Genomic DNA, 18,493 nt, shown 5'->3' with positions numbered 1-18,493 from the left:
GAACTCTATTGAACAGGATGAGAATGATTGTTGATAATAATAATAATGGAGGTTAATAACAGCAGTACTGTTTTTAGTTCAAGTTTATTGGAAAAGATGAAAAGAAAGAGATGATAATGATAACTCACATTTCTACAGGACATTAAAATTTGCAAAATACTTTACATATATTGCCTCACCTCCTGTCTCCTGTCTTAACATCTCCTACTCCCTGGTCTCTCTATCACATGAATCAGGAAGATAGATCTCTTATTCTACTCTTACACAGAGACTGAGTTGCAGGAAATCTATTGACCTGGGATCTACTGTCCCAAACCCTCCTGTGGCCTGTTTGGAGGCTGTACCTACTCTGACCTGAGTCACCACAGCACCAGGTTTCCAGGTACTGACACAGTAAAGTTCTTTCTGAAGCACTGTCTCCTCCCTTCTCAATCATTCACTCTATTACAGTAGTATCATTCCCAAGCTCTCCAGGATTTAATACAGTTAGATACACTGTAGAGACTATATCTTCCCTGTACCAACAGAGCAGTCCTTTCTTACTGTCCCCAGATATTCAGAAACTGGATTGGGAAATTCAGATCTTCTGTTCTTTGCCTCCTCTGTTCTCCTTCCCAAGAGCACACAAACAAAGAAATACTTTGTCAGTCCTCCATAACTAACATGTACCTGGATATATTAATAGTAACTAACATTAGCATAGTGCTTACTTTGTTCTGGGCTCTTACTAAGTGCATTACAATTATTATTTCATTTGATATTATATTCTTATTTACCCCCATTTTACAAATGAGGAGACTGAAGCAAACAGAAGTTAAGTGATCTGTCTAGGGTCACCTAGCTAGAATTGAACTCAGGTCTTTCTGACTCCAGATCCAGCACTTTATTTACTGTACTACCTAGCTACCTATCAACTAGACTTCAGGTTTGTCAGTGCCCAGGGTGGACTGAGTAGTGGATAGAGCACCAGCACTAAAGTCAGGGGGACCTGAGTTCAAATGTGAACTCAGATATTGTAAAGTCACTGTGTGACCCTGGACAAGTCACATAACCTTTATTGCCTCACATCCAAGGCCAGTCCTCCTGATTCATATCTGGTCAGACCATTCCGAAGAATGAGGCTGGTGGCTTAGCACCCCCTCACACAATTCAATTCTTGTATTTGTCACCTCCCTGATATCAGGATCTTCTTCAAGAATGAAGGACAAACATCACATCATCCCCAGATGCCAGGTCTCTTGCTACCAGGACCTCATTCTTTAAAAGGCTTTGGACACCAGAGTGATTTCCAGGCAGGGAATCTTTTAACTATCTTGGAATGATGCAAAACCAAAGTAAAACCTAGTGCTAAATGTGAATTGTTAGGCCCCTGAAGACCTAGGTACCGCCATATACTTCCTCATCCAGATTTCTCACTCTTTTGAGAAAGAACAAACTGAAACCCCCATCCATCCTCAAAACACTCCAGGGGAGAGCTGCAGTCAAATGGCATATCTTCAATCTATGACTAGTAAAGCCCCGTGATTCAGTGCTGTTAGCAATCTTAGTGAAAAATCCCTTTCTTTGAGTCCCCATCTCCCATTCCTAGTTATTTCAGCTCTCCTCTTCAGGAATTCCTATCCTGCTCTTCCTGGGTCTCCTTTGTGTCTTCTAGAATCCCTTTCCCCCTCCTAGTCTTCATCCTCTCACTCCTTCCACCTTCTTGCAGTCTTGGAAACCTAGCCTCCTCCAGAAGACAGTGACTCCTTCTCCACCCTCCCCAGCAATGTCTGACACATGAATCTAAGAGGACAAGAGTCATTTGCTTCTAATTGCCATTTTTAAACCTTCCTTCTGCTGTCATAACTCAGCAACCTTGCTTCCTTTTAAGTTTAATCTAAGATTCCTATGTCTCAACTGATAATGTGATTGCCTCTCCTTGACCACTCTTTCAGGAAATGTTCAGTCATGCTTCAGTTTACTTCCTAATCAGCCTAATCAATCAACTTCATTTCTAGAAATCTTCAAATAAAATTTGACAGATGAGAAGGGAATTTCTGTTTGGGTATAGATTAAAATAGAAAACTTTTGTGGTCATCTTCTAACACCATCGTTCTTATTATATGAGTTCTCAGGTTCTTTCAACTTTAGTATTTAAGGAAATAGCAATTCAATGAGCTCTCCAAGTCATAAACATTGGTGTGAGAACATTCTACTCCATCCCTTAGGTCTTCCTGTGATCCCTATACTTGACAGAAAGCTTCAAGGAGATGAGTCCAAATCCCCATTCTAGAAGGGCAAATCTCACAGATAGTTGGGTCAAAGTTAGCTGGTCACCTTTAGTTTAACTCTACTAGCAATCACTAAGCAACAAACAACTTCTAGGCATTACTAGGGAGATACAAAGCAAAGATGGGAGCAGTTTCTGAAAGGAAGAAGGAGCTTATAGTTTACTGAAAGGAAGAAATAAACAAATACACAGATAAGGAAATACAACATGGATACAAAATACAAAATAATGGGACAGGGGACAGCCACTAAGGACTGAAGAATGGGAAAAGGTCTCTTGTTGGAAATGGTGATTGATATGAGCATTGAAAGGAGTTTTTGGCTAGACAAAGGTATAGAGGCAAGAAAAGGGATGTCATGTACAGGAAACATTTTGTTAGAAATGGAAATCAAATTAGAGGAAGTTGCATATAATGAGTCTAGAAGGAAAGATTGGAACCAGATTATGAGAGACTTTAAGTGCCCAGCAGAGGAGTTTCTATTTTATCTAAGAAATAGCAGGAAACACATTCAGCTTATAATTACACTGTATATATTTATATATTGTCTCCCACATTAGAATGTAAACTCAGCGTAAACAGGGGTTATTTCATTCTTGTTACCTGTATCCCTAAAACCTAGCCCCATTCCTGGTTCATAGTAACTGACAATATGTTCTGATTGATTGATTGGATTGGATTGACATGGCCAGAATTGACATGAATATTTTTTCCTGAGGACTGCTGAGTTAATAAAGGTCATCTCATATTCAATTTGCATTTGTTCCCTTTAGTGATGACATTAGAGCCATGAACCCTTTTAACCTCCATTTGTGTCAAACTAGACACCACCTATATTCAAAGATATTTTTCCAGTGTAAACACCAGACGTAGAACCAAGCCAAAAAAAGGAAAATGACCTTCTTGGGTCAGTCTCCATGATTGGATCTAGTCCCTGTGAGCTCAGAGAGGAAGAGCTGTGACATATATTACATTTTCATGTGTAAATGTCACTTCTCAAGTAAACTACAATTGCCTTAAGAGCAGGAATTATGTCTTATCAATTCTTGTGTACTTCTTAGCTCCAGAGTGCCTACAGCTTAGTACTGAGCCCATAGTAGTGTTAATAACTTCTAGTTCACTAAGTGAATGGTAACACATATAGATCTATGGCAGTGATGGTCTGACATGTAGTCTAAAATATACATGCTCTGACTCTTCCTAGCCTGATAGTCATGTACGGTATTCTGGAATCAGATGAGGTTAATCCCCCTAACTCCCCTAATAACACTTGAGCAACCCTGACCATATCATCTCCCAGGCCAAGTATTCTTCCTTTCCTCTTTCTCCTCATATGATTCAATAATGCTTTCCTATGAGCATAATGATATTTGGTATAGAATTCTCTTCACTCCTTTCTAGAAAAAGACAGAGGGGATTGGATGGAAGATACAAGACCTGGTAGATACATCCCTGGATTCCCTCACTGATTGGGAAAAAAGCTGCTTTCTCACCCTTCCCTATCATAGGCAATATCCTGTATGCTATTTGACCCCAATACTACCCCATCTTATCCTCCATCCCACAATTTATTCTTTGTGTCTCTTTTTAGGAACAGAACACAGCTGGCCAGTGGCTCCATTGCTCCCATGGATCCCTTGAACCTGTCCTGGTATGATGATGACCTGGACAGCCGGAATTGGACCCAGTCCTTGAATGGATCTGAAGCAAAGGCAGACAAGCCCCAGTACAACTACTATGCCATGCTCCTCACCCTGCTCATCTTTGTCATCGTCTTTGGTAATGTGCTAGTGTGCATGGCTGTGTCTCGAGAGAAGGCACTCCAGACCACTACCAACTATCTAATCGTCAGCCTTGCTGTGGCTGACCTCCTTGTGGCCACATTAGTCATGCCCTGGGTTGTCTACCTGGAGGTAGGTCTGTGTTCTTCTCTACCCTTTTCCTCTTCCCATATTCTTATCCTCCTTCAAAATAGTAATAGGTATCAAGACTGGACTCCTGATTTCCATCATTAAATCACCATGTAGCTTCAACATGCACCTTCACTTTCTTGTGCTTCATCTGTCTTCTTCTGTAAAATGGAGGAAAAGTATGCTTTTCCCTTTCAACCTCCTCATTTTTGTAGAATGCTCAGGACATGCTTAATCCCATAGCTCTGAGTATTTGATATCTAGAAACCATGGTAATACAAAATGTGATAGGCACTCTAGGAAAGAGGACTGTATGGTGCTTTTCTTTCCAAGTCTCCCATCAGACCCCTGGATGGGATTTAGCAGGTTGGATGAGGTGGGTCAGTTTGACCTTTTCTACCAGTCATTTAATAATTGATTGCCTGGATACTTTCTGTGCCATCTGTTTATGTTGGAACCTTTTTTCTCTCCCCTTGCAAAGAAATCTCAACTATGGCTCATTTGAAGGAGAAAAAGAGAGGGGGTTTGTCTGTACAGAGAGACAGTCTTTTATGATAGCATTGATCCAAAGATGCAAGAAGGGATGATAGTCAATAGAACTTCAAGCTGCCATCTTGGTACCATTTGGGTAAAAAGAATGGTTTTAAGGGTAAGTACTATTACCTGGGAGTGGTGGAATCAGTAACAATGGAGTTTTTCTATACATTCTTTCTCCTGCTGTGCTTTCTTGCCTCTCTGTTTCTTCCTGAAAGGTAGCTGTGATATAATGGAAAGAGAATTAGATTTTCAGTTAGAGAAGTGTGTGTATTTATATAATCCATAATCCGTGTGTGTGTGTGTGTGTGTGTGTGTGTTAGACTCCATAATATATAATACTCTATAATATATAATATACTGCTTAGCAGGTGAAATATACTACATAAGATATATACATATACATAATAAAGGCTAGCTATTAATATGTGATTAGATAGGTTCAGAACAAAGTGACATCTAGGCACTGGAGAGGAAGATCATTCCAGAGCAAGAGTTAAGGATATTTTCTCACTTCAAATGAGAACATATAACATCCAAATAGAACTTTATAATTTGTAAATGTGTTTATAATTTGTTCTCTTTAAAACTACCAAGTGAGGTAAGTAGTACAAATATCAATATTTCTATTTTGTAGATTAAGCACTGAGGTGAAGTAACTTGCCCAAAGTTACATGACTAGAGAATGACAGAATCAACACTCAAATTCAATTCAATTTTATAGGCATGTATTAAGTGTCCACTATGTTAAATTCTATGGATAAAAAAGAGGCAAAAGACTGTCCCTGCCCTCAAGAAACTTACAATCTAATGGGAAATAAATGTGTACAAATAAAGCTAAATACAGGATAAATAGGAAATAACTAATAGAAGAATTAAGCCCAGGAATTAAGGTGGTTGAGGAAAGCTTCATGCAGAAGTTAGGTCTTTAGTTAGAGCATAAAGAAAGGCAGAAACCTCAGTAGTCTGAACCTTGACTTTAGACCTAGTACCTTTTCCACCACACCTAGGTTCCAGGCTCTGAATTTTATAGTTTTACCCCTGATTATCAAGGTCAATTTCATTACACACAACTCTGCCAAGAGATAGAGCTCTAGATCCCCAGAGGCAAAGCAGAGACTATGCTGAAAAAGGAAGGTCTATCTTGCAGGGCTGTAACTGGCTAATTCAGAGGAATTGATCATCAAGCATTATTCCCTCCCCCACATCCACCTTTCTGTCCATGATGCCTCTTCTCTGTGCTCCAAAGACTTAGGCTGAAAACCTTCAAGTGCTAAATAAGTTTTTTTAGTTAATGTTATCACCACCATTATCATCATCATCATCTTCATCTTCATCATCATTATCATCATTGTTCTTATAGCCTCACTCACTAGACATCACTATAACAACAATCTATATCCCAGAACTCTATGACTGAAGGAGTTTAAATAGTCCCAACTCACTTATCATTCTGCTTACCATCAAAATATCTACAAACCTTTTTCCTGACATTAGCACTTCAAAGTCTGTAATAAAAAATTTCTATCTCCATTTTACAAATGAGGGAATTGAAAGGTTGATAAACTTGCTTATTGTCTCACAGGGGCCATAACAGCTAAAATATGAATCCAGGTCACCTGTTTCCAAATCTGAGGTTTTTTTCCCATGACATAATAGTTGTCTATCCTAAACTGCACTGTTTATAAGCCAGATGACACCTAACCTATTCCAAATGGATGATGGAACAGCTTATTTCTTTAAGATGACTAAGGGAAAAGATGTCACAATCTCCCTTAGTCATGCAGTTCAGTGTCCTGTAATCCTCAATCCTAAAATCTTTGCTTAGGACTGACCTAAATCCATCTTCTCAATTGAAGACAATGACCATAGCAAACCCCATATGGAAAGGAATCATTTTCCATAGGGAAGAGAGTTCCTTCTCTCTGTTTTTTGGGAAATAGACATATTTAATATCTATCACTTATGTTGAATATTAGGGCAGTAGATGTAAAAAAAAAACAGAAATCAGGAAACAAACTCTGCCTGCCCTAAAGTTAGAAGGCTGCCCAGCAGAGGTTAGAAAGAGCAGCTGTTTATAGCAAAAAAGTGAGAACTTTGCATCTGGTGAAAGAAATATCCTATTAGCATTAATTATTTCCGATTTCTCACTCCACCACCTCAGACATGACTATAGAGTCCCAAGTAAACTGAGTTACTCCCCTCAGAACTTGGGGGAAAGAGCAATAAGAAATGCACCAGAAGACAGGAATTTGTTGCTGTTAAATCATTTTTCAGTCTCTTTCTGACTATCTACAACCCCATTTGGGGTTTTCTTGGCAGAAATATTGGAGTAGTTTACCATTTCTTCCTCAGTTCATTTTACAGGTGAAGAAACTGAGGCAAACAGGGTTAATTGACTTGCCTAGGGTAATATAGTTATTAAGTGTCTGAGACCAACATTGAGCTCATGAAGATGAGTATTTCAGACTCCAAGCAAGAGATTATTCTGTCTTTTTGATTTGGAGTCTGTCTTTGGACAAGTCACAATATCTCTGGGCCTCAGTTTCCTCAACTGGCAGTATGCTAGATAAGCTTTGATTCTCCTGTCCTATTCTAAATGAGTCAGAAACAAAGTATGAAAACCTGGAGTAATGGTCTTTGAATTCTTTTGATTGTACCCTCATTAGTCAAAATATTTTTATCATGATGGTTAATGCTGGAGGAAGGGTATCAGACTTAGAAGGTGGGGCTTGAGGTGAATATGGAGGGAATAATGGACCATGTAGAGGGCAAAAGAAAGGTGCATTGGTATTGGAGTGGGCCCCCTGATTGACTATCACCTATCTTCCAGTCCATAGTTAGTTGATCACATAACACAGGTTTCTGGCCATCACTTTGCAAATTCATGGTCTAGAAGGGAAACTGTGCAGTAATAAAGACAAAGAAGGCAGGTAAGGGATGATAGACCTTGTGGAATGACTCTATAACTTATCCAAATATCTTTACCAAGCCAAACACAGAACCAGAGTCCCCTGAGGCACAGGTGTCTATTGCACTATCTGAGATTCAAGAATCAAATGACCAAGGAACCCAGGGGTTCCCTGGAGCTCCCTTAGCTTTGCTCTCCTCTCAGAAGCTCCATAAAATTCTCTTGTTCCCACTCAGGACATGTAAGAAAAAGCCTTAGCTTATGCTCTGTGGACCAGTCACATTTCTAGAAGAAAAATATCTAGAATGCCCCCCCTTTTCAAACCATAATATGAATCTTTGCTTCTCAGGGTAAAGGGTCAATGTAATGAAGTGTAATGGTTAGAGTCCTAGATTTGCATTTAGCAAGACCTAGGTTCAAATCTCTTCTCTGGCACATACTAGTCATGTAGTAGGTGATTGTACTACTTTTAATCTCCCTTAGCCTCAGGTTCCATTGTTTATTTTTAAATTTTATAATGAAAGGATTTGTACTTATTGACCTCCCCCAGTCCTAAGACAGAAACTGGGCTAGACCATCTACAAGGGAGTTAAAGTATGGAGTTGGTTGGGACTGGGAGGGTAAGGAGAAAAAGAGAGAAATGGGGCAATGTAAGCATAAGTGTGGTTCAGGGGATAGCTCTGTCCCACCCTTGACCTTGCTCAGTTCCTCTCACTCTTCTAAAATCTATCTTCTGCTCCCAAGCTTCCACGGAATTCTCAGTTGTTTGAGTCTCCTGAGGAGTGATATGTAGAGAGAATGGCCTATTGACCTCAGTGAAAAGAAATGGCTCTCCTCCAGGAACTACTTAATCACTAATAACAGTGCCTAAGACAAAGTCTTGGCTTACCTACCCTAATTATAGCTCACTCTGTACTCACATGGAAAACAGAATCTTAGATTTAGAGTTGGGCTGAAATCTTAAAAGTAATCTACACTGACTGTTTAAAATCTAAGCTCCCCGACATTTAAATCTCTCTCAGGCCCTCAAATCACAAATTCTTGCTTGTAAGAAATTGAGCTTGAATAAAACCAGAGTATTAACAATCTACATCAAGATGGTATTATGGAAAGGATACTGGACTGAAGTATAGGACTGAGTTCTACATGGAGTTCTTTCATGAACTGTCCATGGGAATTTAGGCAAGTAATTTTATCTCTCACTTTCTTCATTTGTAAAATTAGGAGTAATTGCTAAGATCCCTTTCAGATATAAAGTTCTACAAGGCTACCATTTGATTACTTTTTTTTCCCTCTAGCCTTCTACCCAGTGAAATATCCTTTCAGTTTAGAAGGGCTTAGTACTCAGGAATGGCAGGGGAGGAGGAAGGCCATCAGGAAAAAGTATTTATGAAATATTTACTAACTTTGGGTGTATCCTTAAGCTTCAGTCCTCAGTAGTCCTAGGCAGTCCTAGGCAGCATTTGGGAAAGTGTTGGACCTGGGATCAAAAAGCCCTAGGTTCAAATCCTGCCTCAGACACTTAACAATGTGACCCAGGGGAAGTCACTGAACCTCTCTCAGTCTCATATTCCTCTTCTGCAAAATGGGGATGATAATAATATCAATAATATCAATTCCTCCTGGATATGATACATATAAAGTACTTGTAACAATCAAGTGAAATATAAATGTTAGTTATTATTACTTCTATTCTCTCTAAACTCTTTTGGTGATCTCATAAGCCATAGGTTTTTTGTTATCTAGATTATGGTTCCAAGACCTCTCTCTCTCTCTCTCTCTCTCTCTCTCTCTCTCTCTCTCTCTCTCTCTCTCTCTCTCTCTCTCCTCTCTCTCCCCTTTCTCTTATTCCCTCTCTCCCCCATTGCTATCTCTTGTCTCTATCTGTCTCTCTCTCTCCCCTGTGTCTCTCACTTTTCTCTTTCTTTGACTATTTATCTGTTTCCCTCACCGTCTTTGTCTCTCTTTTTTCCTTTGTCTCTGTCTGTATGTCTATCTCCCTCTCTCTCTAATTCTGAATCACCAACTGTCTGTTGGACATTTCAAACTGGATATCTAATAGGCTTCTCAAGTTCATCATGTTCAAAACAGAATTTATCATCTTTACCCTAAAATCCTCCCTGCTATCAAACTTCTTTCCAGCATCATTATTTTTCTAGTTATTCAAATTCATAATCTTGAAGTCATCCTCTATTCCACATTCTCCCTTACCCAACATATCTCATCAGTTGGCAGTCTTGCCATTATTGTCTCCACTACAGCTCTCACATCTATCCCTTTTGGCTTATATACAAAGTCATCATCTTAATTCAGACTTGATCCAGACTATTAAAATGATCTCCTAATTGATCTCCCTGCCTCAAATCTTTTTCCTCATTATTACATACTCTACTCAGTTACCAAAGTGATTTAACTCAAGTACAGATCTGACCACATCACTCTCCTACTCAGCAAACTCCAGTGATTTCCTTTTGTTTCTAAGATAAAATAAAAAATATTTTGTTTGACTTGGACCATCCCATCTTGTCAGCTTCATTATATCACTCCCATTCTCACAGTCCAGGGTCTAGCCAAACTGATAGCTTCTCTTTTCTTCACACATTGAACTTCATCTCTTGTTTCCATGCCTTTTCATCACAATCTACCTTCATTTACCCTCTATTAAATCCCTAAGTAGTTCAATCTGAGAGACTGAGGAAGAAGGAAACCAGACAAGCCATAAGAGAGATATCTAATTTGCCTACTCCAAGGTAGTTTAAAAATCATCTTCTCCAAGAAGCTTATTTTGAACTGTTCAACTGTTAGGATCCTCTCTCCCTCCCTAAATACCTTATATTGGTTTTGTATTTATTTCACATTTATAGGTATTTGTTGTCTCCCTCAAATTGCTTCATTTTTGTAATTACACCTCTAGTGTCTAAACTCTGTCTGACGCTATCTGCTTATATGTCTAATAAATACTTGCTCATTAATTGATTAATTACTATATCCTAGAGACTGTGGTAACTTCTGAGACAGCCATTCCCCTCAAAAGATTATATTCTAACAAATAGGAGAAGATAAAACATATATAAGAGCTGAGATAGCAAGGGAGGGGATTGTCTGGGAAGTCACAAGACTGACAGATGAATTGATCCATAGGACAATACTTTGACATACCTTTTTCAGGAACACTGTTAATGTGATAACACTGATTAAAATACTGAGACCAGAGTAAGAGATGGCAAGAAGGAGGACATATATAAGTAGATAATAATACTAAATGTCTATCTGTCTATTTATTATTATTATTATTATTATTATTTAGTTTGAATGGATGGGAAGCCTGATCTAGTCTGGATTTCTGGGCATCACTACATAGAGTGGTCTAAATGAATGGGTGCTCATTCCTTTATCAATGGAGATGACTAGACTCCTAGGTGGGCATTCCAAAATGAAGTGGCTTAACTTTCCCTCAAACTGGAGACAATTTTCTATCTGTCAGTTCCAGAAATAATATTCTAGTTAGAGTAGCAGCAGAATGAATGACAAGTTGGTTGGGAAAAAGCATTTATTGAGTGCCTATATTTTCACTAGGTGTAATGACAAAAGTTTTGCAAATATTATCTCATTTGAATCTCAAAACAACCTTATGAGATAGGTTCTATTATTATCTTCATTTTTGCAAATGAAGAAACTGAGATAGGTAGCAATTAAGTGACTAGACCAGGATCAAATAAATAGTAAATGTCTGAGACAGAATTTGAACTCATCTTCCAGATTTCAAGTCTAATATTCTCACTTCCCCATCTAGCTGCCTCTAATAATTTACCCCTCTTCACATGGATAAGTATAAGGGGTTCCATCACTGTTGGCACAATACCCAAATCCCTTTCCCCAGAGAAAACTTCTGAGACTGGCAAGCAGCTTCAAGCCAATGAGGGAAAAGTGTCCTTTGCAGATTAAAAATAAGTATTCCTGGTATGACTTTTTCCCTTCCTCCTCTCTCCCCTCTTTCCACAGGCCTTATGATGGCCCATCTAGCTGTCATTCAGATATCATTAAAAAGCCTCCCCCCATCTTGTTAGCACATCTCTCTTCCAAACGGCTCCCAATGAAGATCAGGAAACCCAGGAGAAGAATCTCCAAGTCATCTTTCTATTTCAGAATCCAAACAATAATACCCCGGTGGGGAGGTTTCCTGTCTTCCAAGGAGAGGTTTCTCTCCTCAGCATCTGGTGCTAGCTGCTCCAGTGCCCACTATTGGGCTTAAATTCTGATTTTGATTTCATGTCCCAGAGCCTGAGAAAGCAGTGACTGGAACAGGACAAGTTATAATTAGTCCCCACATCATGACATGTATCAGAGTATTCTATTCCATTTCTCAGGGAGGGAGAGGGAAACATTTTTTTGCCTGTTTTATTTTTTCCCTTTCCATTGTTAAAAGCCAAAAAAACAAATCAGCTCAGGTCCTTGGGAAAGTTGTGCCCTACCCTTTCTTCCATTTAATCCCAGTGCACTATGTTCAATTCAAGTAGAGAGTGTGTTTGCATTGCAATGTGGAGGCTGTGGATCACTTCTTTCTAAGTTCTGTTACTTACCATGGATTTTCTTCACCATGTCACAGAAACCTTCTCTCTCTGGAAGATCACTCCATCCTTGCAGCCCCTTCTTCTGAGTAGTCAGTTCCTCCCAGAACCTTTCTTTAAGGAAAATGTTCAGGCTATCCCTATTAATTTTTTCCTTCCTTTCTGAGTTCCATTTCTGACTCTATGAACTTTCTTCTCTATGCCCTGGCACAGTATCTTTACCATCCCTCCTATATCATTTTCCCCATTAAACTGTAAACTCCTTGAGGGCAGGTCTTTTTTTTAGCTTTTATTTGTATTTAGTTAGTGTCCAGCATATAGTAATGGCATAATAAATGCCTATTGACTTATCTATGGAAGGATTTCCTAACACTAAGGGTTCAGTGATAGTAGAATATGACCAAGACAAGGTTGTGACAGTTTTTAGGAGACCTTTTTTGGCACTGTGGAAAGATGAAGGAATGAGAATTGGCTCTGTCACTTACTGGATAGATAACCTTTGGAAAGTCACTTAATTTCTTTGAATCTCAGTTCTAGTGTCAAGTCAACAAGCACTTGTTAAGCCTTGCTAATATAATACAAGTAAAAAAAATAAGTCAAGGAACTTATTTTCTAATGGAGGGAGACAACACAAAAGAGAACTGAAAAAAGGGCAGGGGAGGGAGGGAAGATACTTGTGTGTGGATGTGATCACAAAGCCTGAAAAATGAAGGCTGACTGGTCTGAGCCCTTCTTCAAATTGGAGAGAACCTTCATTTTGGAACTCTCCAATGAGAGGAACTCACCTATGGACATAGTGAAGAAAGTCCATAGAGCCATAAATGAAGCTCAGAGAGGAATGAAGATGGAAGGGGAAGGCAGATGAAATATGGTGACCAAAACTGGAGGGTAAAACATGGCTGTTTTGAGCCCTTCCTCAAAATGGAGAGAACCTTATTTTTGGAACTCATCAATGAGAGGAATTCACATATGGGAGAAGAAGACCTAAGGGATGGAAGGGGAAGGCAGATGAAAATGGTGGCCGAATCTGGACAGTTAAGCAGAGTTGATCTGGGATTTTTCTCAGAGGAGGAGGTTTTGGAAGGAACTGATTGATGGGAGGAGGGACAGTGGAAGGAGCTCTAATCTTGGAATACTGTGACATAAAGCTACGTGACACTCTAATTTGGTGTGATGGAATTCATTTTAACAAATATCCATTTTCCACCAAGTACTGGGCATTATGCTGGGCATATAGGAAAAAAAGACAATACAAAAGCAAAATGACACAAAAAGATGTTTGTAAAATAAATACCAATTAATTTGGATGAGGATTAGTAACAAGTGAGGAATTGGGAAAGACCTTTCATAGAAAGTGAAACTTGAACTAAGCCTTGAAAGAGCCAGGAAGGGGTTCAGTGGGAAAAAAATGCTGAAGAAAGAAATTCTGGTTCATCAATTTACTGCCATAATGACCCTGAACAAATCATATTACCTCTCTGAGCCTTAGTTTCCTCAACAATAAAATGTGAGGGTTAGACTAGATAATCTCTGAAATCCTTTCCAAATCTAGATCTGTATCAGAGCCTGAGCTTCTTTACCTGTAAAATGGAGACAATATTACTTGCACTAAACTAAAGAGTTTATAAACAATATAGGAACTTATTGAAATATAAGTGGTTAACATTCTCCTGCTGCTGCTGCTGAGGATGATAATGGTGATGAAGAAGATGATGATATGAAGATGGTAATGATGATGATGTTGGTGATGATGATAGTGATGGGGTAATAATAATGGCGATGATATGAAGATGGTGATGTGATGGTGATGATGATAGTATTGATGATGGTGGTGATGGTAATAATGGTGGTATGATGATTGTAATAGGTATAATAAGAAAATTAATATGGGGAAATACCTTCCCTGCCTTCTTCACAGTCTTGTCATAAAAGTTCAAATAATAATCAAAGCTAGCATGTATATGGCATCTTCAGGCTTCGAAGTGCTTTGCAAATTTATCTCATTTGATCCTTTAAACAAGTCCATGAAGTGTATGCTAATATTATCTCCATTTTCAGCAGATAGGTTAAGTTACTTGCCTGGGGTCACACAGCTAGTAACTGACTGAGGCAGTATTCAAATCCAACTTTTCCTGACTCCAGGTTTAGCATTCCATGCACTATGTCTGGAAGCAACATTCAAAGATCTTGAATACCCTATATGTGCTAGAGCAACTCTGGCCTATGTGACTGAGGAACCTGAATACCTTTTCTTGAACCTGATTTCTTTCTTAAAATTGGAAGCATGTTTGCACTTTTTCTAAACTGCTTCCCAGAAATACTTCAAAGTTTTTCACAATATAGGAAAAGGGAAGCCTCTAGGGTTCCCTCTAACTCTGAGCCTATGAACATCATATGCAATGAGTAGATCTAGCCCCCTCAGTTCTGATCCCAAATTCAGTCTATGAGTCTCTGCTAAGGCAGACTTGCCAGGTGGTCTTTCCAGAGACCTTGTAAGCCTTGAGGGCCCACAGTGTTCCCCTGCCATACTCTGGACAAATGTAGGGGATGAATCAATCAAGGACCATTACTAGATGAGAAGCTACAGTCATGCCAACTTGGTGTGAAAAGCTTAGGTTTAGAGAGATACTGGAGTTTGTTGCTAAGGAAAACATGTCAGGGGCAGCTAGTTGGCACAGTGGATACAGCACCAACCCTGGAGTCAGGAGGACCTGAGTTCAAATCTTGCCTCAGATATTTAATATTACCTAGCTTGTGTGACCTTAGGCAAGTCACTTAACCCCACTGCCTTGCCAAAAGAAAGAAAGGAAAACATATATCTACCTCCTAAAAACAATCAATTAATCACCAGATATTTATAGAATTACATGAGGGATGGCATATATATATATATATATATATATATATATATATATATATATATATCTGTAGTCAGTCTAAATTTATGGTCATTGATTGCCAGAAACAAAAGTTTGTATGACTAAGAGATCAGGAGAATGACATAGAACAGCATACATGATTTTGGCAAGGAATTTGATATTGAATGTGTGAAAGAGAGGATGAGATGATATAAGGAGTAGTTGGATTAAGCACTGGTTCAATGATTATATGTAAAGAATAATTGACGTAAAATGAAGTTCCATATCATTGTTGTTGTTCAGTCATGTCCAACTCTTTGTGATTTCATTTGGGGTTTTATTGGCAAAGATTTTGGAGTAGTTTGCCATTTCCTTCTCTAGCTCATTTAAATGATAAAACTGAGGCAAATAGGGTTAAGTGACTTGCCCAAGGTCACACAGCTATTAAGTATCTGAGATCAAATTTGAACTCAGGTCCTTCTGACTTCAGGTCCTCTGAAGTATTTAATACAAATTTATTTTATTAAAGTTGAGTCCATTAAATTTTCAGATAACACAGAGTTGGAAGGGAGAGTTAACATTAGATAATAAAATCCAGATCCCCACCCCACCAAAAAGAAGAGAATGGCACAATGGAAGAAAGAATCAAGGGTTTGAGTGAACAGTAAATTCAATATGTGTCTACAGTGTGATATGGCAACCATAAAATTTAATTTTATCTCAAGTTACTTTAACAGAAATTTAAGGTACTCTAGAACAAGGAGGAAATGGTTCTGATATATTCTGCTCCAGTTAGAACACAATGCTAATATTATGCTGAGTTCTGGGAGTTGTATTTTAAGAAAGTAAAAAACAGAAGAAACCAAAGCTTTGCTCTCTTCCTAGGTGGTGGGAGAATGGAAGTTCAGTCGGATTCACTGTGATATCTTTGTCACCCTGGATGTTATGATGTGCACCGCAAGCATCCTCAACCTCTGTGCTATCAGCATCGACAGGTGAGAATGCAGCTCAGGGAGCAGAAGGGAACGATGCAGATGAGCCACTTCCCTACATGCTGCTCTCTGTTTTTTTTCATCCAATGGAGTCCATTCTGTTCTTGACTTCATTTGGAAAGGGAAATTCGGGTTTTCATTTTCCAGCCTTGCAGTTTGGTCCCTGAACAAGTAAACGTGGGTACACCTAGAGCAACAGCCCAATCTCATAACAAGTGGGAATGCTTACTGGAACCACATGTCTATGATTAGAGCTTATTTCAACCAATCAGTATTTAACATATATGAATCAATTAAATTATATATATATTATATATGTATATAAATTCTGTTCACCTTCACAACATCTCTTGTATATGATTTTGTTTCTCCAACCGAATAGCCAATGTTCTGGTACACAACCTTCTTTTCTAACTCCTGGACTATTGAAAATAGTCTTCTGGTTAGACTCCCTTCCTCTAGTCTTTCCCCACCCTGGTCTATCCTTTATTCAGTTGTCAGATTAATATTCCTAAAATGTGGGGCTGATTGTTTCAGATCTTCCCTAATTCAGTAAATTCTAGGGGTTCCTTATTACCTCCAAGATCAAATAAAAAAATGCTCTAATTAGCGCTTAAAATCTGCATATTCTGGTTCCTTTCTATTTTTCCAGTCTTCTTAGACCTTATTGCTTCCCATGTACTCCAGGATGTTGGTGATCTGCTTACAAGGCCTTCCTGCTAATCTTCTCTTATGATATATCATTTTCTTCCTTGGAACCTTGTTACTATCTGTCCTCTAGGTCTAGAATGTTCTCTTTCTCCTCACCACCGCCTACTGGCTTCCATTGCTTTCTTAAAATTAAATTTACATTCTATTTCCTTGTACAAGAGGTTTTCCTGGTAGTCCCTGCTGCTAATGCCTTCCATTTACACTCTATTTATCTTTTCTGTATGAACTTCCAGCAATCAGTCAGTAAACATTTGCTAAGTGCCTACTGTGTCAGACACTATGCTAAGATATGTGGACATAAAAAGAGGCAAAAGGTTATCCCTGCCTTCAAAGAGCTTACAATTTAATAGGAGAGACAACTTGAAAACAAATACACACATACATATATATGTATATATATATATATATATATACATATATATCTCAGAAACTAATGAGGGAAGGCACTGGAAATAAGAGAGGTACTCATTTGTAAGTCTTCTCTCCCTTTAAAATGTGAGCTCCTAGGAACCATGCTTTGCCTTTCTTTGTATTCCCAGACCTTAGTATAACATCAGCTATATAGAAAGTGTATAATAAATTTTGACTGAATTGAGCACTATGTTCATCTCTGCAGAAAATTCAAACAAGTGATTCAACTCAGTTAAGCAAGTATTTATTGAGTACCTAATATATGGCAGGCATTATTCTAAGGGGTTTGAATATAGATAAAAAAGTAAAATATAATAATTCTGCCCTCAAGGATCTTAAAATTCTATTGGAAGAAGGGAAAGTCCATCATGGATCGTGAGATCATAGCCCAAAGGTTGGAATCATCTTGTGGAAGAGGAAAGGCATGAACCAGGTCCTGAAGGATGGGTAAAAGCCAGGAGGTGCCAGATAGTCTCCCCTGTTCCCTCTTCCCCCTTTCACTCCTTGATAATTCTCTCCCCCGACACTTTAGGTACACAGCAGTAGCAATGCCAATGCTCTACAACACCCGCTACAGCTCCAAACGCCGCGTTACCGTCATGATCACTGTTGTCTGGGTTCTGTCCTTTGCCATCTCCTGCCCACTGCTCTTTGGACTCAACAACACAGGTAAAGACAATTGTATCCACCTGGTGTACCTAGCACAAACAGTTGCTAACCCAGTTGGAATGAAAATTTCTTCCAGATCCTGGATGCCTGTGCTTTGAGGGAAGCTTCGGTATATATACTGCTCTCACTTTATTGCCCACAGGATGTCTCTAAACTTCTTGGTTCCTTAAGCTATTAAGATTCTAAATTACAGAGGAAGTGTTAGTATGCCTCAATAGAGGCAGTTTCTAATCCTGTACTTCCATATGCTAATAGAATCACAGGTCCAAACTCCCTCTCTGCCCCAGCCCCTAATGAATGTTGTATGCATGATATGCCTAACGTGCCATAAGATGAATTATTACCTTAGGAGCTTTTTATAATTTGACTATGGCCTTGGTCTAAAGAGAATCTGGTATGACCAAGAGGTGCTCAACTAAATGTTGAGCCTATGCTAGCTGTTATGGGGAACACAATGGAAATGTAAGATATATTCCATGTCCTGGGGGGGATTAATTATGGATACGAAGTTATTTAAATTGGGTGAGAAGAATGGTGAAAGAACGAGGGATTGTGCAATACTAGATCCAGTGGAAGGAATTACAGATATTTGGTCTGGGGAAAGATTAGGAAGAGACATGCTGTCTGTCCTTGAGTACCTGAAGGGCTGTTAGGTTAAAGAT

At 38.9% G+C, this 18,493-nt stretch overlaps 1 protein-coding gene across 1 annotated transcript in view; it reads left to right on the top strand.

The window, feature by feature from the left end:
- The window catches only part of DRD2 (dopamine receptor D2), a 94,036-nt gene that overhangs the window by 63,662 nt on the left and 11,881 nt on the right, over positions 1-18,493 (top strand). The window contains exons 2-4 of the mRNA XM_074188479.1: positions 3,859-4,180; positions 15,934-16,043; positions 17,695-17,831. Of these exons, the coding sequence (XP_074044580.1) occupies positions 3,896-4,180; positions 15,934-16,043; positions 17,695-17,831 (532 nt within the window). The 5' untranslated portion in view covers positions 3,859-3,895. The remainder of the gene's footprint in view (positions 1-3,858; positions 4,181-15,933; positions 16,044-17,694; positions 17,832-18,493) is intronic.

Source organism: Macrotis lagotis, chromosome 1 (assembly GCF_037893015.1).
Source record: "Macrotis lagotis isolate mMagLag1 chromosome 1, bilby.v1.9.chrom.fasta, whole genome shotgun sequence".
NCBI lineage: Eukaryota > Metazoa > Chordata > Mammalia > Peramelemorphia > Peramelidae > Macrotis > Macrotis lagotis.
Note: the sequence above shows the minus strand (reverse complement) of the source record. Positions and strands in the feature narration are given on the sequence as shown.